This window comes from Trichechus manatus, unplaced genomic scaffold, assembly GCF_000243295.1.
Source record: "Trichechus manatus latirostris isolate Lorelei unplaced genomic scaffold, TriManLat1.0 scaffold00020, whole genome shotgun sequence".
NCBI classification, from domain to species: domain Eukaryota; kingdom Metazoa; phylum Chordata; class Mammalia; order Sirenia; family Trichechidae; genus Trichechus; species Trichechus manatus.
The window spans coordinates 11731253-11748200 of NW_004443956.1; the positions used below are offsets into that span (position 1 = coordinate 11731253).

The following is a 16948-nucleotide window of genomic DNA, read 5'->3' on the forward strand; positions in this document are numbered from 1 at the left end:
GTGAGACTTCGTCTCACATACTCTGGACATGTTATCAGGAGGGATCAATACCTGGAGAAGGACATCATGTTTGGTAAAGCAGAGGGTCAGTGAGGAAGACCCTCAACGAGATGGATTGACACAGTGGCTGCAACAATGGGCTCAAGCGTAACAACTGTCACGAGGATGGCACAGGACTGGCACAGAACAGGTTTCGTTCTGTTGTACTTAGGGTCACTATGAGCCAGAACCGACTTGATGACACCTAACAACAACAAACAGTTTGTGAGGAGCCCTGGTGGCACAGTGGTTAAGCGCTCAGCTGCTAACTGAAAGGTGAGCAGTTCAAACCCACCAGCTGCTCTGTGGGAGAAAGATGTGGCAGTCTGCTTCTAGAAAGATTTACAGCCTTGGAAATCCTGTGGGGCAGTTCTACCCTGTCCTGTAGGGTTGCTGTGAATCAGAATCTACTGGACGGCAATGGGAAACAATTTCTAAAGCCCCTCATGTCTTTTATTGAAACAAATCCTTCCTTTAATTCTCTTAGCACCCAGGTCAGAGAGATCATTATACCTGTTCTCCGATTAAGAAAACGGAGGCTTAAAGAAAGGAAATAGTTGGCCAAGGGTTTCATGGGTAATAAGACCTGGCTAGAACCCAGGTCTCCTGAATGCTGCCCTGGTACTCTTTGTAGAATGTGAAATCTCATCTAACATTGAGAAAGCACCTCTGTTTGTAGAATATGAAATCTCATCTAACATTGAGAAAGCACCTCTGAATCTCAGTATTCGTATTCTTTAAAAACATTAATTATCACCACCTAAAACTGTAAGAGTCCTGGATGGCGCAAATGGTTAACACACTTCGCTCCTAACCAAAAGGTTGGAGGTTCGAGTTTACCCAGAGGCGCCATGGAAAAAAAGGGCTGGTGATCTACCTCTGAAAAATCAGCCACTGAAAAGCCTATGGCGCACAGTTATACTCTGACACACGTGGGGTCACCATGAGTCAGAATCAACTTGATAGCGATGGGTATATCACAGAACTGTGACAAACTGCCGCAATTCAGATCCCTGGAAATTACTGTCTTAAATAATCCCTGTGATCAACCTGATTTCTTGTTATTTTGGTGTTTGCTTCTCTCCCTAATTCTTGGTGGTTTCAGGCTACTTACTTTTCGATTCCTCTTTTTCAGTGGTTTTAAGTCAATTACCTGCCAGGGCTTCTGTATTCCAGAGAGACCTGCAGTGACTCTCCTTGGGGGTTTGATTCCATGCTGGCTCTGGTAGATTAAAATCTCTGGATGACCTCCTCAAGGAATAAGTAACTATTTAAAATTGTAAAAGTGGCAGTGGAAGAAAATGAGGACTAAGAGTGCTCAAATCAACAGTTGCTCAGTGCTGAATGGACCCAGACTGTGTCTTTTATAAGCAGGGACATGGGTTCCCTCAGAAGCATGCTTTTGTTGTTGTTCAGGCCTCTGTGATCTTAGGTTGTGGCCACAGATGAATTCGCCCCTGAGCGCCACAGCACTGCTCTTCAAACCTATACTCTCATTTCAATCACAAGCAGGTTGCTAGCGTGTGGGCAAACTTCCATACATGGTATGGGGAGCAGACATGACTTCATGCTCTGCTGTAGACAGAGGAACTGCCAAGGCTCAGGCGCCCAGTCCCCCAAGTGTTCCTAGTGCAGGCTTCAGCTTTGGAATCTTTCTCCCTGGCTTCATGGTAACCAGACCACAGGGGATGTTTTAGATTTGTGGGTATGCCCTTACCTTGCAGATTCTTACATTCTTTTTTCCAGAACCCTGATACCCCAGAAGAGTATCGCACAGGTACACCCACATGCATTTGGAAAACATGTTACAATAAATCTCCATTTTATAATACTAACATTAGAAAAAAAAAAAACCCTGAAAAATAATCTCAGATGGGCATTTCAAGAAACTCAATAAGTTCAATGTATTTTTCTTACCTATGCTGGTTGATTTTGGGGGGCAGGATCTGACAGTTTCTTTGAAGGAAATGTTTATGGGTACTGTACATTAAATTAGTTTTCTATTCTGCGTTCTTGAAAAGTTTAAGAAACATTGATCTAGAGAACTTCATAAATTTGGGGTCCTTTAAATCTCATTTCCCCCTGCTCATTATTATTATTGTACTTTCTAGCACTTTACCAAAAGGCTTTTAAACAAAGAGACATTTCTTCTTGTCCAGATTGAAGGGTATGTTTATGTGGATTTCAAATAAAACAGAAAAGTTGGTTAAGGCCCTGGGCAAAGTGAGTCAGGAAGAACAGCTTTCCGACAGTGTTTCTTGGGAATCATATTTGGGTTGATTTACACACATATTTGAGCACTGCTTTGGATATCACTGCTGAGATCATGCAAAATAATAATAATGAATGAAGCACCACTATCTAATCACATAATGAATCAGAAGAAGAAAGAAGAGGAGGAGGAAGAGGGGGGAGGAGAAGAAAGCAATCAGTTGACTACCAAGCCCAAACCCAATTTTGGTTAAAGAAAAGAGGAGATCTTATGGCTGAAGGAAAGTTTAACACGTTTGATGTATCTCGATTAAAGCAAACCCCTTAGACTGTATAAAAAATGGAACAAAATCTCTCTCTTTTTTTTTGTGAGGAACATCTCCTTCTCTCCGTTTGAATAAAACATAGTCAGATTTAGTTTGCTGGAGCAAATGTTTTTCAACAGTCAGGACCCTCTTAATTTTCCTGACATGTGTGCAGTTATGTTAGAAACTTGCATACTCTTGGGAAGGGAAACGAGCCACTGGCAAACCAAAATGCCCAGAGGGGCATCTGTATATTACAGTGCTAATCTTTTCTTTTTTCACAAAGTGGGTGTGTGTGGTGTGTGTGCCTGCCTTACTGTTTCATGAACTGTCTTAACACATGGCTGCTATGTGCTGACCTATGAGAACCAAAATTAGAAGCTATTAAACCATTATTATTTTCCTTTTACTCTATTAGTACTCTATGGCTTCTTGAATATTGGCTTATAGAAGTTCTGGTTAAAAAAAGAAAAAAACCCTTTAAGGCTGGAACTTTTCCAGAAGTACCCCTCAACTTACTGGAGGAGGGGTCTACCTTTGAGATTTGGTTTCTGCAGCACACATTAATTCTGGTAACCCCATTAATCAAGGACATATTGCTGGATTTAGAACGTCAAGAACCAGTCAGGAGCAGAAACAAGCTCCAGATTGTGAGGGGAGGAAGGGGGCCACCCCTTATGAAATAACTAAGGATGCTCTATTTCAGTAGGAAATGTGTGAATTTTTGAATCTCCTAGAGGGCACCTGGAAAATGGGTGCAGGTTTGCCCTAAATTCCCAATTACGTTTGCAGCCTGGGGAAGAGGGAAGAGAACTGGGGGCCAGACAGCTCCAAAGCGGGGCTTTACCCTATTAACCACCTTTCTCTCCTCCCACAAAGCCCTGGTGGTTCAGTGGTTAAGAGCTTGGCTGCTGACAATCCACCAGCCACTCCCTGGAAACCCTATGGTGCAGTTCTACTCTGTCCTATTGGGTCGCTATGAGTCGGAATAGACTCCACGGCAACGGGTTCGGTTTGGTTTTTATAGACCCAGAGGACGTATCTTTACGACCCTCTCCAGGCAGCCGGCGTTCCCCTCCTCCACCAAGAAAGCTGCCCGTCCCCTTTAAGAGGCAGGGGCTGTCTCTCTCTTTTTCTCCTCCCCGTCCCCCACCCTTCACACCTTGGGTGGGAAAATAGAGTGGGGGCCGGTTGGCCGGAGGGGCGGGATCATGGTGAGCTCTCCAATGGCCTTCGAGGCTGGCAGCCGTGAACTCCAGCAGCCAATGAGCAGCAGGTGGGGGGGCGTGGCGGGGCCCTGTTGCAAAGCTTCCAACGTGGGCCGGCAGGCGGCTGTGGAACGCTGAGCCGAGGGGGTGTGTGCGGGTGAGCGGCCGGGGCGGGGCCTGGAGGACCGGCCGGGGTTGGGCAGCGGGGTAGCTCGCAGCAAGCCGCTGATTGTTCCGGCTGCGAGGTTGGCGGTGCTCGCGCTGCGCGGAGGAGCCGTACGGGGCCGAGAGTGCGCGCGCGCTCTGTCCGCGGCGCTGAGACAGCGAGGCGCACAGGGCACGCGGAGCCGTGGGTAGCCGCGCCGTGCAGCCCGGGGCTTGCAGTTTTGCGCGCCGAACGGAGAGGAGATGCCCACGGGCGCCGAACTCAGGCTGCAAGGCTGAGCGCCTGCTACCAGCAGCGGCGGCAGCACTGCCCTCGGCCAGCGGCGGCACTTGGCGTGCGCGGGAGCTCAGGAACCGGTCCGGAGCGCGGCAGGAGGACCAAGAGCGCCGGCCTCGCACCCATACCCTGGGCCAGAGGGGTGCATAGCCAGCGCGGGCGGGTCGACCCGGATGGGCGCAGAGTTCGCGGCCCCCGCAGGGCGCTACCGAGCGGCCCGGGCACCGGGGGCCCGCTGAGCGGTGGAGGCACCGCCGCCGCCGCGGGGTAACTTGTGCCAGCGGCCATGCCCCGGCGAGGAGCCTAGTGCCGAGCGGAGCCCCCGCGGGCCCGCCCGCGCCTGCGACCGCCCGGGACCTCGCAGCCCCCGCGCCAGAAGTTCGCAGCGCGCTGCAGACAAGATGGCGCGGCCGACCCGGGGAGTGCTCGGGGCCCCGCGCCGCTCGCCGTGCTTTCTCCTCCTGTCGCTGCTGCTGCTGCTGCTTCGGCCGGAACCGGCTACGGCTACGGCCGTCCCACGGGCGTCCTGTGCCGCCGCCTGCACTTGCGCTGGGGACTCGCTGGACTGCGGCGGGCGCGGGCTGACGACGCTGCCCAGAGACCTGCCCGCCTGGACGCGTAGCCTGTGAGTGCTGCCCTTTCCGCGCTCCCTGCGCCCCGGAGCGCTGTCACCTGGGGATAGCGGTGGGACTTCTTACCCGGGAAGGGGGTGCGGATTGGGTTCCGTGTGGTTGGGAAACGGTTTGCGTGGGGTCCCGGAGGTGAGGTCGTGCGTGGGCGTCTAGAGGAGAGTAGAATGTCTCGTGGGGGCCTGGAGGTGCGTGTGGGTCTTGCGGATTGGGAGATAGCGCAGGTGGGTAGTGAGGGTCTGGAAGTGAGCGAGCGTGGGTCTTGGGGGGTGATCTGGAAGCGAGTAAGTGGGAGTCTGGAAGTGAGAGAATGCGAGTGTAGAGGCGAGTGTGTTTGTGTATGGGTGGGGGCGGGTGGGAAACCCCTGGAAGCGAGAGGGTAAGGAAGTCTGTTGTGCGGGTGAGTGTGAGGCTTTGCGGGTATGTTTCTTTTTTTCCTCTCCCGTAACGCAACTCTGGTGTCTGAGATCCTTAGTCTTCCAGTGGCTAATGAATGAAGGTGGCTCTTGGCTCTAGTTTTCCATTTACATTATTTATTAGTGCGATTGTGTGTGCCGTCGCCTTTTGATCCCTGCTGACCCTGGTGGCCTGACTTGGCTCTGGCAGAGGCAGAAGCCAGCCTTCCCGGGAGAACAACCTGCGTGTGGGGGCTTTGAGAGTTCCGGGAGATCTCTGACTGATGGGGGTTTGTCCTTTTCCGCCTGGTTGGCATTTTAGGGAACTGTGTTCCAGACCCTTCCTGTCTGTTCCCTAGGGCCCCATTGGGCTTGATGATCCTCGATAAATGGCGAAAATTAGTTGGAGTAGTGCTGCTTCCAGAGAGAGTGCCAGAGTTGGGTTGATTTAAGCAGAGTTTGTTTCATGTACAGGAGGTTCTCTTTTGTGCTGTCAGGATTTTGGCTTTCCCTGGCCTTTAGCGCATGGTACCATTATTGAGTTAAAGTCTTTTATCAGGACTTAGTGGGACATTTCTTACAGGAGATTTAGCAACAAAAAAATGCACTAGACTTCAGTATATATGGTAGAATATAATAGCCTTCTTTTACTTCTAAAAATCTGGTCCCTGAGTCAAATCCTGCCCAGTTATCAGTAATTGACATCTCTGTGGAACTATTAGTACCTTCCAGAAAAGACCTGGCTTTTCAGTTGAATAATTGGACATCTTTCCTAGAACATAGAAGAGGCACAGCAGTCACCTGAGGCATGGCATTCGCTGTTTAAATAAGAAACAGAGCTGGTGACGTAAGTTTTAACTAACACCTGTGGCTGGATCTAAGAAAATGTGGTCTTGGTGTCTGGCTGCCACGAGAAGAAGGTGAAGGCCCTGCGCCTCTGAAAATGGAGCAGATTTTTAATTGGGACCACGTTAAAACATCAAAAGCCAAACCTAGTGTTGTCAGTCAATTCCAACTCATGGCGACCATGGGCAAGTACTGCAAGGTTCTGAAACTTTCCAGGACCTTTTAGTTGGTTAGGTTTTCTCTTCAGTACTCTGCTGCTTCTGTGGAATTCACTGACTTACTGAAAACCAGTGGTCGTACTGTGAGTTTTAACCCAGACAGTGGCTGTGTTAAATACTGGAGAAGGAGCCAGCCTTGACCTTAATAGTATTTGATTTAGTTGAGGTAGTCTGGGATATTGTTTTTCTTTTATATATAAACTTTTGAAGTAGTTTTTTTTTTTTTTTTAAAGCTAGCATCACGTGAGTGGAATCAGAATAACTTCTTAAGTGTTCACCTGTTAGAGGAGTGACTCCTGATGCCATGTGTCACTGCCGTTGTGGGGAAGGCACTTAGTTCAGAAGCCATGACTTCCTGGAGAGGACAGGGCGTCCCTCTTGTTTGCACTTTCATGCGGTCACAAGATCCACTTCGCCTTGCCCTTTAATTTTTGGAGCAAAACATACTGGTTGTGCTTTAGGCTTTCAGTTGCCTAGCAGTGACAGTTCGCGTGGCATAAATACCTTTAGGACTGCAGTCTTTTCTCTTTGATTCCCTCATTTGATGGCATATATCAAACTGGGTATTTTGAGGTTCAGTAGACTTGGTCATACTGATTATGGTGTTAACAGATTAGACTGTGAGATGTAACTTCTGGTTGGTATGTGGCAACATGGTAAATGGATACCCTTTGATACCCTTAGAGAAAAAGCAAGCAAACTTTTTATTTCCTTCAACTTTAGATTTCTCAGTTTGAACCAGTAGTTTTATTCTGAATTTTACATAAGGATATTTATACAGTTTACATTCCTGGTTACGATTCCACAAGACTTGAGGGGAGAAAGTCTGCGTCTGTAATCTAATAAAATATCTTGCACCAAGCTTATGCCCTCTAAGTCCATTGTGTCTAGAAAATGCTTTGAGCTAGTTTATAACCTCATGAACTAGATTTACAACAGCTAGTTCAAACAATTTCAGACTGTGGGTTTGAGATAGCAGGAGACCTGTGGCTTTATGGGACTTTTTTTTTTTTTTCCTTTTGTAAACAGTGCATCTAATGTTGGAGTTGCTCCTAGGCCTTGTATAAGGAAAGTAACACCTTATAATATGGATGTAAATGCAGTATGAGTAGAAGAGATGGCATGGAGCTAGTGGATGGGAAAATCATGTTAATCCTTGTGGCCAGAGGATAATTTATACGGCGCAATAACTTGTAGTAGTCGAGCCATAGCTGAGACTCCCATCCCATTACGTAGGTGAGATTGGCATGGTCCAACCAGCACATTCATAAATAGCACCAAGCACTGCCAAGCCTTATTCCAGCTTCCCAGAACTTTAGAAGAAGCTGAACTTCTTAGAACTCGGGTGTTTGTTTCCTTTGAAATTATTTTTGAGAGCATGGTTTTAGAGCTGTTTAAGAAGTATTGAATACAATTTGTCTTAGACTCTTATCTGTTGCATAAATTTGTGACTAGTTCTGGGAGCCACATGATGGCCTAGTGGGATTGTGATGGGTGAGGAAGGCAGGCCCTCAGTTTGGAGGGAAGATGCCTTTGCATTCAAAAACAAGGAAATTCATGAAAGGACACCAGATGTGGTTATCCTGGGTCCTGAGACACGTTAAGATGAGTTTGTTGATTTGGGTCTCTGCGTTTTGTCTCCTTAAGTGTTTGCAGTACCACATCAGTGGCTTACATCTAACCTTGGCTTCTGATTACATTAGAAAATAAACAAACCGTGGTTACCATTGTAGTTATGAAGCAAAGAGGGCCTTTGTCTTTCAAATTTTACAGCTGTGCTGGAAGGCCCAGGTGTGCTGGGTGTTGTGAATTAAGGGTTTGGAAAACACTTCCCATCCTGTTAATGCAAATTAGATTTAAAGTGCAGATGATCAAATTGTTCCAAAACCTAAATTGAGATTTTGCTTGTTAAGTAATAGATTGTTCTCTGGATTGTTTACAGACCATCGACATCTTCCAGTTTGCGGGAATGGGCAAAGGGTTGTTTGGAATCGGGTGTGTTTTAAGCCTGGGGTAATGGCAGAGGAAAAATCTGAAAGCTGGAAGTTCTTTCAAACTCTCAGGGGAACTTCAGCTCGGAGTCATTTTCTTTGCAACTAGTGTAGGAAGCCTAGCTCTGCTTCCCTCTCGATGATGGAGAGCTTGTCTGTTGCTAGTACTCTTTCTTCTTTTTTGAGTAAGGGTAGGTCTCTGGTAAATAAAGTTGGTTGCCTTGAGAGGAAGGTTCATGGTTCAAGTCCCGCTGATATGAAGTCATGGGCATAAACGCTAATTTTTGAATACTGCAAAATTATGAAGTGCCCAGAGGCCCACAGGGCACAGTATAAATGAACTCTGTATTGGCACGCGATGCCCATCTTGCTTCTAGGGCGTGTTAGAATCGTTGCTGCCCCTTTTTGCAAGGGGCCACTTTAAAAAAAAGTGTGTTCGTCTCTTTCCATATTACATTTGGTTACTGGATTGCACATCTTTAGACATTTGAGTGCAAGATTGGCATTCATTCTTAGGAACAGCTCCCGAAAGATGCAGAAAATTCAGTGTTGGCCCAGATCTCCGCCTCCTGGCATTCCAGGGGGCTGGTTCCTAGTGAACGTCCCAGCTCTCCAGCTCTGGTCTGCACTGTGTGCTGAAGCTTTCCCTCTCTCCAGTGCTAATTACTTTGCCTGGGTTCCCTGTGCGGCCCTCACTGACCACATTGGGATGGCCTCTGGCCGACCTTTCTCTCCTTGAGAGTCTGTGCTCACAATGGAAGGGCCTCTCCTCCATTCTACAGAGGTGTCTCCTTGGTGAAAGTCTTTTCAGCATCCTCTCTTTCAGGGTGGACAGGAATGTGAGAGAGCAGTGGGGTTTTGTGTGACTGACAGTGCACCTGGCCCTGTTCTTTGCACCTGCCAGAGCCCCGAAGGTCTGTTAGACGGGGAAGACTGGAAGGAGGGTGTTTAAAATAGCCTGTGGTTATTTTTTAAGTGACATCCACAGAGGGAAAACTAGCAAAGGGATTCATTGAACTGAAAGTTACTATAAGCAATAAAGGATGTTGGTTGTACAAGGGTCTTTTTTTTTCCCCTTGTGTGTTTAAAACTTAAAGGGATTCCTTTGACTTACCCCATAGGTTGAAGGACTTTGTTTCATGAGCAAGCCTAACTTTCAACTCCTTTTGAAAGACTTTGGTGACATTTACTGACTGGGGCCCTTCCCTCTCCTGGGTGACTACAATTTGAAACGCTGGGGGTCTTTTAAAAGGGAACAGTGCTCTGGGCTTTGTTAATATTCCGAGCTGTTCACAATGGATGCAGTTTCAAAGGCTGAAGGCATTGTCTTCAGACCGGAGGGAGGAGGGGTAGAGGAAATATTCCCAGGCAGAGGAGGGGAAATATTTAAAAATCTCAAATGTTCCCTGGCCTGTGGGAAGTTCAGGGACTGTTAATACTATTTTTTTCTGACTTAAGCATGAGCTTATGGTCCACATCCCGCATTGCTTCATCTCCTATGCACTAGTAATGTGGTCTTGTGCATTTCAGGTTAAAGTATGAGAATCAGTGAGAAGCTTACCTGCAAAGAAGTAGGGCTTTGAAGACCAAATGTTAAAATTTTCACTGTAGTTTACCCTCTGGAACCTGCATTTATTTTTTGCCCAAAGAATCTTATATAACTGCAGGGTTTAGAATAGCAGCCCGGAGTGACCAATTAATTGGCCAGTTACATGACTGGGGCTGAGACATTTTCTGCTAAAGAAGTTGCTAAATGACTGTTGCTGTTATTAAGCAAAGTGAATGGATGAATAAAGATTGCAAAAAAGAAAAAGAAACTTACAGTTCCTGGATGATCTAATTGGAAGGTGCCAATTTGTATCCAGGTTATTTTTTTTTGGTGGGTGGTATGCTTGTGAATTTTTCTTATTCAAAGGCTTTATGCTTTATGTGTTTTTATCTTAATTGTATTTTATATAATTTAATACTTTGTATGTGGTGTTTATCCAAGTACATTTTTTTGTCCACATCTTCTCAAACACAAGCAATAAACCCAATCTTCTTATAAAAGCCATTCCACTTTTAAAAACGGTGTTTCTGCGTTTCTCTGCGTTTCACAGTCTTTGTTTCCTGCCTTCAGCTCTTATTTGCTCTGTATCTTCTAAGTGGGCCTTCACTGCCCAACTGTGTCTCCATCTCCGATTGTGTTATTGATTGGGGAAAAGAGTAGATGAGGTGAAGCTTTCTTCACTTTTACTCTGTTAGATATGCTGGGGAGTCCCTGGGTGGCTGGCGCAGACAGTTAAGTGCTAGACTACTACTAGCCGTAAAGGTTGGTGGTTTGAACCCACCCAGAGGCACCTGGGAAGACAGGCTGGCGACCTGCTTCTGAAAGGTCACAGCCTTGAAAACCCTATGGAGCAGGTCTGCTCTGCACACATGGGGTCACCATGAGTTGGAATCAACTCGATGGCAGCTAACAATAGCAACAACGAGATATATTGGTGGAATAGCAATGAAGAGATTGAAAGTTATTTCTAGGTTCCATTCCTGGCACTGCCGTTCTACAGCTGTGTGTGATTTTGGGTGAGCCTCTCCATTTGTGAATAGGGGAACATAATATTCTATCTTATAGCTGCTCTGAGGACAGAGTTAGATGACACGTGTGTTTAGCCCAATTCTTAATATGATTCTAAGCACAGTTTGATGGTTAAGACTTCAGTGGCTCAAATTTTGCGTTATTTCTCGCAGTCTTCAAAGGCAGATTTCCTGGTGATAAACACTTTCCTGGGAAAAGTTTACTTTTCTGATATGAAGGACTCTTTTGGAATGGGAGGGTGACTGGGCTCACAACCCAAGCAGGATTATAAGTTTTGGTAGTGTTTTTTTTTTTTTTTTGGTGCTGTTTGTGAACTAAAATGTGAAACTTCATGTGCCCTTGGGAATCTCAGACTATCAAGTGGGAAGCTATGAACTGTTGCAGCAAATTATACAATTAGCAAAAATTATTGAGGTGGTTTATAAACGCATTCCAGTTGGACAAATACATCTGCCTATTTAACATTATCCTTTTGGGAGGGGCTGTAAAGGAGGCAGGGAAGTGAGAGACTCTTAAACTAATAATTTTATCCTGTTATTTCTCCGGGTTTCATTGAAACTGAGCCCTACCGAAAAATGGAGGTGTCTCTTCCAGACAGGGGTTAGGTTCCAGACTTTAGGGCCAGCTGAATCCTGCACTATACCCACTTACTTCTCTTTGCAAATACTTGAGGGAGGAGGAGGTGACAACTGTCTGCTGAGAGCAGAGGAGCCCTCACATTTTTAGTTTGGGTCTGTTTACAATCGTATGGTAACTTTGTAGGAGATATGGGCAGTGAGCATGGGGGCATTGAGGAATCTGGCAGGGATGTGACCTGAGAAGCCACTTACTGTTTGCTGTTGCCTTTGCACCTGTAGCTGAGTCCCTTCCCCAGCGAATGGCCTTGATTCACAGCCTTGCCCACATGAATGGCTACGATTGTTTGCGTCTTTATTACTATTTAATCTAGCATAACCGGTAAGGCCCATTGTATGAACAACCAATCCGTTCATCTCTGCAATCTTTAATATATGTTGATTTCCTTATAAACCAGGATGCAGGTTCCAGTGGCTGCTTATTCGGTTTGTTTCGGCAAAAGGTGGCCTTCAAAGGATTAAAGAAAATATGACCTGTCTCTTTTTAGGTATTTTGCATTGATTATTAAGGTAAGCTTGTGGTGCACAGGTCTCTAATCTTTTACCATCTGCAGGTCTATTTTTTGTCTCAAGGTGTCAATATTAGGACCATGAGTGAAATGAGTAAGGGTCTGTCCCACAAGCAGAATTAGCTGGACGTTGAGAAACAAGATAGAGATAATGTAGATTTTTCTTTAGCTGTTAAAAAACACAACAAAAAAACCTCACAACTTTGTTTTTTAAGACATCTTTGTGCAGCATTTAGCTACTTCCTGTCCTTTGCTCCTTCCACCAGTTTATAATTTGCTGCTCAAATAATTTACTGCTTATCTTGGACAGAGCATGGATTGCACTGGTAAATTCTTTCTCGCCTGATTACTTACCCGATGAGAGCCTGTTAGATACAGTGAGGAGGATGGAGCTCTTTTGAACTGGGGTGTGCAGTATCTAGTTTTAGTACCAGATCTTGTAGTTCCAGCACTCCTTGTTTGAAAGCATTTGTGTCTCAGTCATTAGCACTTGGGGTGGATAACAAGAAATTGACAAGCTGGCCTCTGCCTGGGTAGTGACAACTACCAACTAATTGAGAAGAAGTAGGATGTTGTAGATACCGCTTTTTTTTTCTTGTGAGCTGAAGATCAAAAAGACCTGCTTTTTTAAATTTTCTTTTAAAATCTGAATTAATGGGGTATTTGATTGGCGCCAAGTGCTTTAAATAAACGAACGCACTCCTGCTGGTAGAGGTGTTTTTTCTTATGTGTTTACTGTGGAGAGAGCAAGTCGGTGCTTTGAGAAGGATGTGGCAGTCTGTTTCTGTAAGGATTTGTTGTTGTTAGGTGCCATCGAGTCGGTTCTGACTCAGTGACCCTGTTTACAGCAGAAGGAGACACTTCGTGGTTCTGTGTCATCCTCACAATCATTGCTGTGTTTGAGCCCATTGTTGCAGCCACTGCGTCAAAGAGGGTCTCCCTCTTTTTCATTGAACCTCTACTTTACCAAGTATAATGTCCTTCTCTTGGGACTGGTCCCTCCTGATAACATGTCCAAAGTATGTGAGACGAAGTCTCGCCATCCTCCCTTCTAAGGAGCGTTCTGGCTGTACTTCTTCCAAGACAGATTTGTTCATTCTTTTGGTAGTCTGTGGTATATTCAATATTCTTCTCCAACACCATAATTCAAAGGCATCAATTCTTCTTCAGTCTTCTGTATTCATTGTCCAGCTTTAATATCCATATGAAGCAACTGAAAATACTATGGCTTTGGTCAGGCACACCTCAGTCCTCAAAGTGACATCTTTGCTTTTTCACACTTTTAAAGAGGTCTTTTGCAGCAGATTTGCCAAATGCAATAACATTGTTTGATTTCTTGACTGCTGCTTCCATGGGTGTTGGTTGTGGATCCAAGTAAAATGAAATCCTTGACAACTTCAACCTTTTCTCCGTTTGTCATGATGTTGCTTATTGGTCCAGTTGTGAGAATTTTCGTTTTCTTAACGTTGAGGTGTAATCAATCCATTTACAGCCTTGGAAACCCTATGGAGCAGTTCTTTTCTGTCCTACGGGATCCCTATGAGTTGGAATTGACTCAACAGCAATGGGTTTTTTGGTCACACATTTACAAAATGTTTATTGAGCACCTACTGTGCGCACTATATATGTTCTCAGAAACAGGTATTTTTGGGGGGGCAAGTGGGGGTGGGGTAGGGGAGAGCTATTTAGTTCTCTGCCCTAGAGACCTAGTTCTTTGCCACAATTGTGCATTTCTGATTAACTTTCTTCTCTCTTTGGAGGTTTCTATCATGTTATCAGTTGTTGATTAAAATCCATTAGTGAACAACTATAATTAGGAGTGGATTGTTTAAAAAGTGACATTTCAGATAGGGAGTCCTGGTGGCACAGTGGTTAAGAGCTCGACTGCTAACCAAAAGGTCAGCAGTTTGAATTCACCAGCCGCTCCTTGGAAACCCTATGAGGCAGTTCTGCTGTCCTATAAGGTTGCTGTGAGTTGGAATCGACTCTCTGGCAACGAGTACGTTTTTTTGTATTTAGTTCAGATATTGTTGGTTAATAGAGGAATAATTAGCCATTGGTTGTAGTTAAGTCGTGAGTCTGAATTGAGTTAACTGTTGTTTACTTTGCAAGGCCTGACCCTCCAGCTGTGGCTACTTGAGGCAGCTTTAAATAGAGACACCCTGTAAGAAAATCCTCAAAAAGCCAAGAACTAGGTTCCTGGAACTCTCTGCTTGACTTAAACTTCACACAAATTTGAAAATGCTTTTCTCCAAGTAGCTGCTGAATGGTTTTGTTTTGTTTTTTTTTAAAAGTCCATTGTTTACTTTCTCCATAGCGTGTTACTTGGTTGGTTAGGAGGCCCCTTTAGAATAGAATCCACGCTGGCTGCAGCTTAATTAGGAACCCGAAGAGAATTGCCTAGTCCTCCCAAGTCTCATTCACTTTATTATGGTTTATGGAGTGATTTCCATATTCTGTTTCTGGAAATCTAATTCTGTGTAGATTATGGTGTGCTCATTGGTTTTAAAAGCTGCCCAACATGATCAGGTTAAAGCCATGGATTTATTAAACTTAATTAAATTTATAATATGATATTGATTAGATGCTATGTTACACTGGCGTCTGTGTTTAGAAAAGTGGAAGCATACTCCTGAGGGTTTAAGAAAAATCTTTGGGTAAAAAAGCTTACAATTGAGAAATTCTGAGTGTGAATTTAATTTCTCTTTTGCAAACAGGGAGAATTTTGTTCTTTCACCTAATTTCATCATCATGCATCATGCCTGTATTTTACCAAAAAAAAAAAAAAAAGAAAAAAAAACTTTGCCGTTAAGTTGATTCCGACTCATAGTGACCCTATAGGACAGAGTAGAACTGCCGCATAGGGTTTCCAAGGAGCAGCTGGTGAATTTGAACGGCTGACCTTTTGGTTAGCAGCCGAGCTCTTCACCAGTGTGCCACCAGGGCTCTGCCTATATTTTAGTCTTCATTGTTTATTTTTAATTACATTTTTTTCTTGGTCTGTGATTTCCTCCATCCACCTGGGATGGTGACAGTTTCTAGCACACACGCTTCCAGTGCTTGCAGAACTTATAAACAGACAGAAGAGCTGGTTGCTTCCAGGAAGTTGGTTGTTGATGCAATGAAGTGATGGATGCAGACGCTGCAGCTCCAGTGGGATGGGGTTTCCTCTGTCTTTGGAAGAGAGGAGATCCAGAGAGCAAACCTAAATGTTTTGTAGCTGTTATGGTCTGCCTCATCCCAAATTCCTCTGAATGTTTTCTCAGATTTGGTGTCTGGGAAGGACTCTTGGCTGGGGGAGGTTTGGCCTCATTGAGGGCTGTGCTTTGCCCAAGAGAAAAATCTGGAACTCTTCTTTGGAGATATTTTGATTCTTTCACAAGTTCATTTGAAGGCATACTTAGAAATGATTAAATTGTATTCATTTTTGAACTGCCCTAAAATAAAGGCTGGCTAACCTCAAATATTGTTTAGTTGAGGATCTAGGGAACTTTATTATATGTGAAATCTTGGAGCTCAGTTCATCTTTCTGGGCAGAAAGGATCCTATACTTTTTACGAAGTTTCTTAAGGCGGGGGTGTGGTAGAAAGGGAAATAGCCCATGCCTGGGCATTAGGGAACTTGGGGGTTTGGTCCCAGCTTTCCCACTGATTGGTATTGTGAGCCTGGAGTAGTCACTGGATTTCCTATCTTAAAGGGATGGATGGCCTCTAAGACTTCTTGTTTTCGGGTTTCTGATTCTATCCCTTTAACTGAAGCAAAGAGGGAGTAAACTATTTGGATGGTAAGAGTAGTAAATTGATCTGCATCTAGGATACTTTGATGTTGTTAGCTGTCATCAAGTCAGCCCCTGGCTCGTGGCTAACCTGTGCATATTGAGTTTAGACCATTATGATCCATAGGGTTCTCATTGGCTGATTTCAAAAAACTAGATTTCCAGACCTTTCTTCCTAGTCTTTCTTCTTAGTCCAGAAGCTCTGGTGAAACCTCTTCAACATCATAGCAACACACAAGCTAGGATACTTACTTAAAAGTAATCTTTGTGTATTTGGTGCTTCTCAGTGACATTCTCAGCGATAACCCTGAGCAACAAAAGAAAATAAGGGTGTGCACGGTGGAGTCTCAGTGAGGGAACCTTTTGTGGGCCTTGCGGTGTTGTTGGGTGGGAGTGAATACTCGACTTTATTATTTTCTTTGATTATTGACTACTTTTTCCCTCTGGCCCAAAGAAAACTATGGAAGCTGGTACAGACCTACTTTAGATCTTTGACTTAACTTTTATTTATAGGTATATATTTTATTGTACTTTAGATGAAGGTTTACAGAACAAATAGTTTCTCATTAAACAGTCAGTACACATATTGTTTTATGACATTGGTTTGACGTTTTAAGAACTTAGATCTGGAGCCCTGGTGGCATAGTGGGTAAGAGCTCAGCTGCTAACTGAAAGATTGGCCCTTCAAATCCACCAGCTGCTCCTTGGAAACCCTATGGGGCAGTTCTCCTCTGTCCTATAGGGTCACTATGAGTAGGAACTGACTCGCTGGCGCCTCACAAGATCAAAAAGGCAAATTAAAGGCATTTTTTTCCCAAAGGGTCGCTTATCTTTGCCTTTCATAGGGCCACTGCCAGCAGCCTCTCTCAAGCAGGACTTCAGTGAATGGTGGGGATGTGTGAAGTTGTAGATGTAGTTGTCGGTGATAAACTGCCTTCAACAACCGGAGGGGTCATCTAGAGCAGATCAGTAGTAACAGCCGCAGGAAGGGCGGCTGCACTTGCCATTGACTAGGTCCGTGGTGGGTTTCAGAGCAGCTTTCAACCCTTTTACCAGGAAGACCTTCCATTTGTAGCTTTCAAGGTGGAAACTCAGCAGCCTGGTATGTACAGCTCGGTGGCTTCTTGCTCCGTTTTTTTTTTTTTTTTTTTTTTTTAACATTTTATT

General features: G+C 44.9%; 1 protein-coding gene across 1 annotated transcript in view; it reads left to right on the plus strand.

Annotated features, from left to right (window-relative positions):
* The first annotated feature begins 4597 nt into the window (after positions 1 to 4597).
* LRIG1 (leucine rich repeats and immunoglobulin like domains 1) overlaps positions 4598 to 16948 on the plus strand; it is a 124004-nt gene continuing 111653 nt past the window's right edge. Inside the window, exon 1 of the mRNA XM_004372769.2 lies at positions 4598 to 4830. Coding sequence (XP_004372826.1) covers positions 4607 to 4830 — 224 coding nt within the window. The 5' untranslated portion in view covers positions 4598 to 4606. The remainder of the gene's footprint in view (positions 4831 to 16948) is intronic.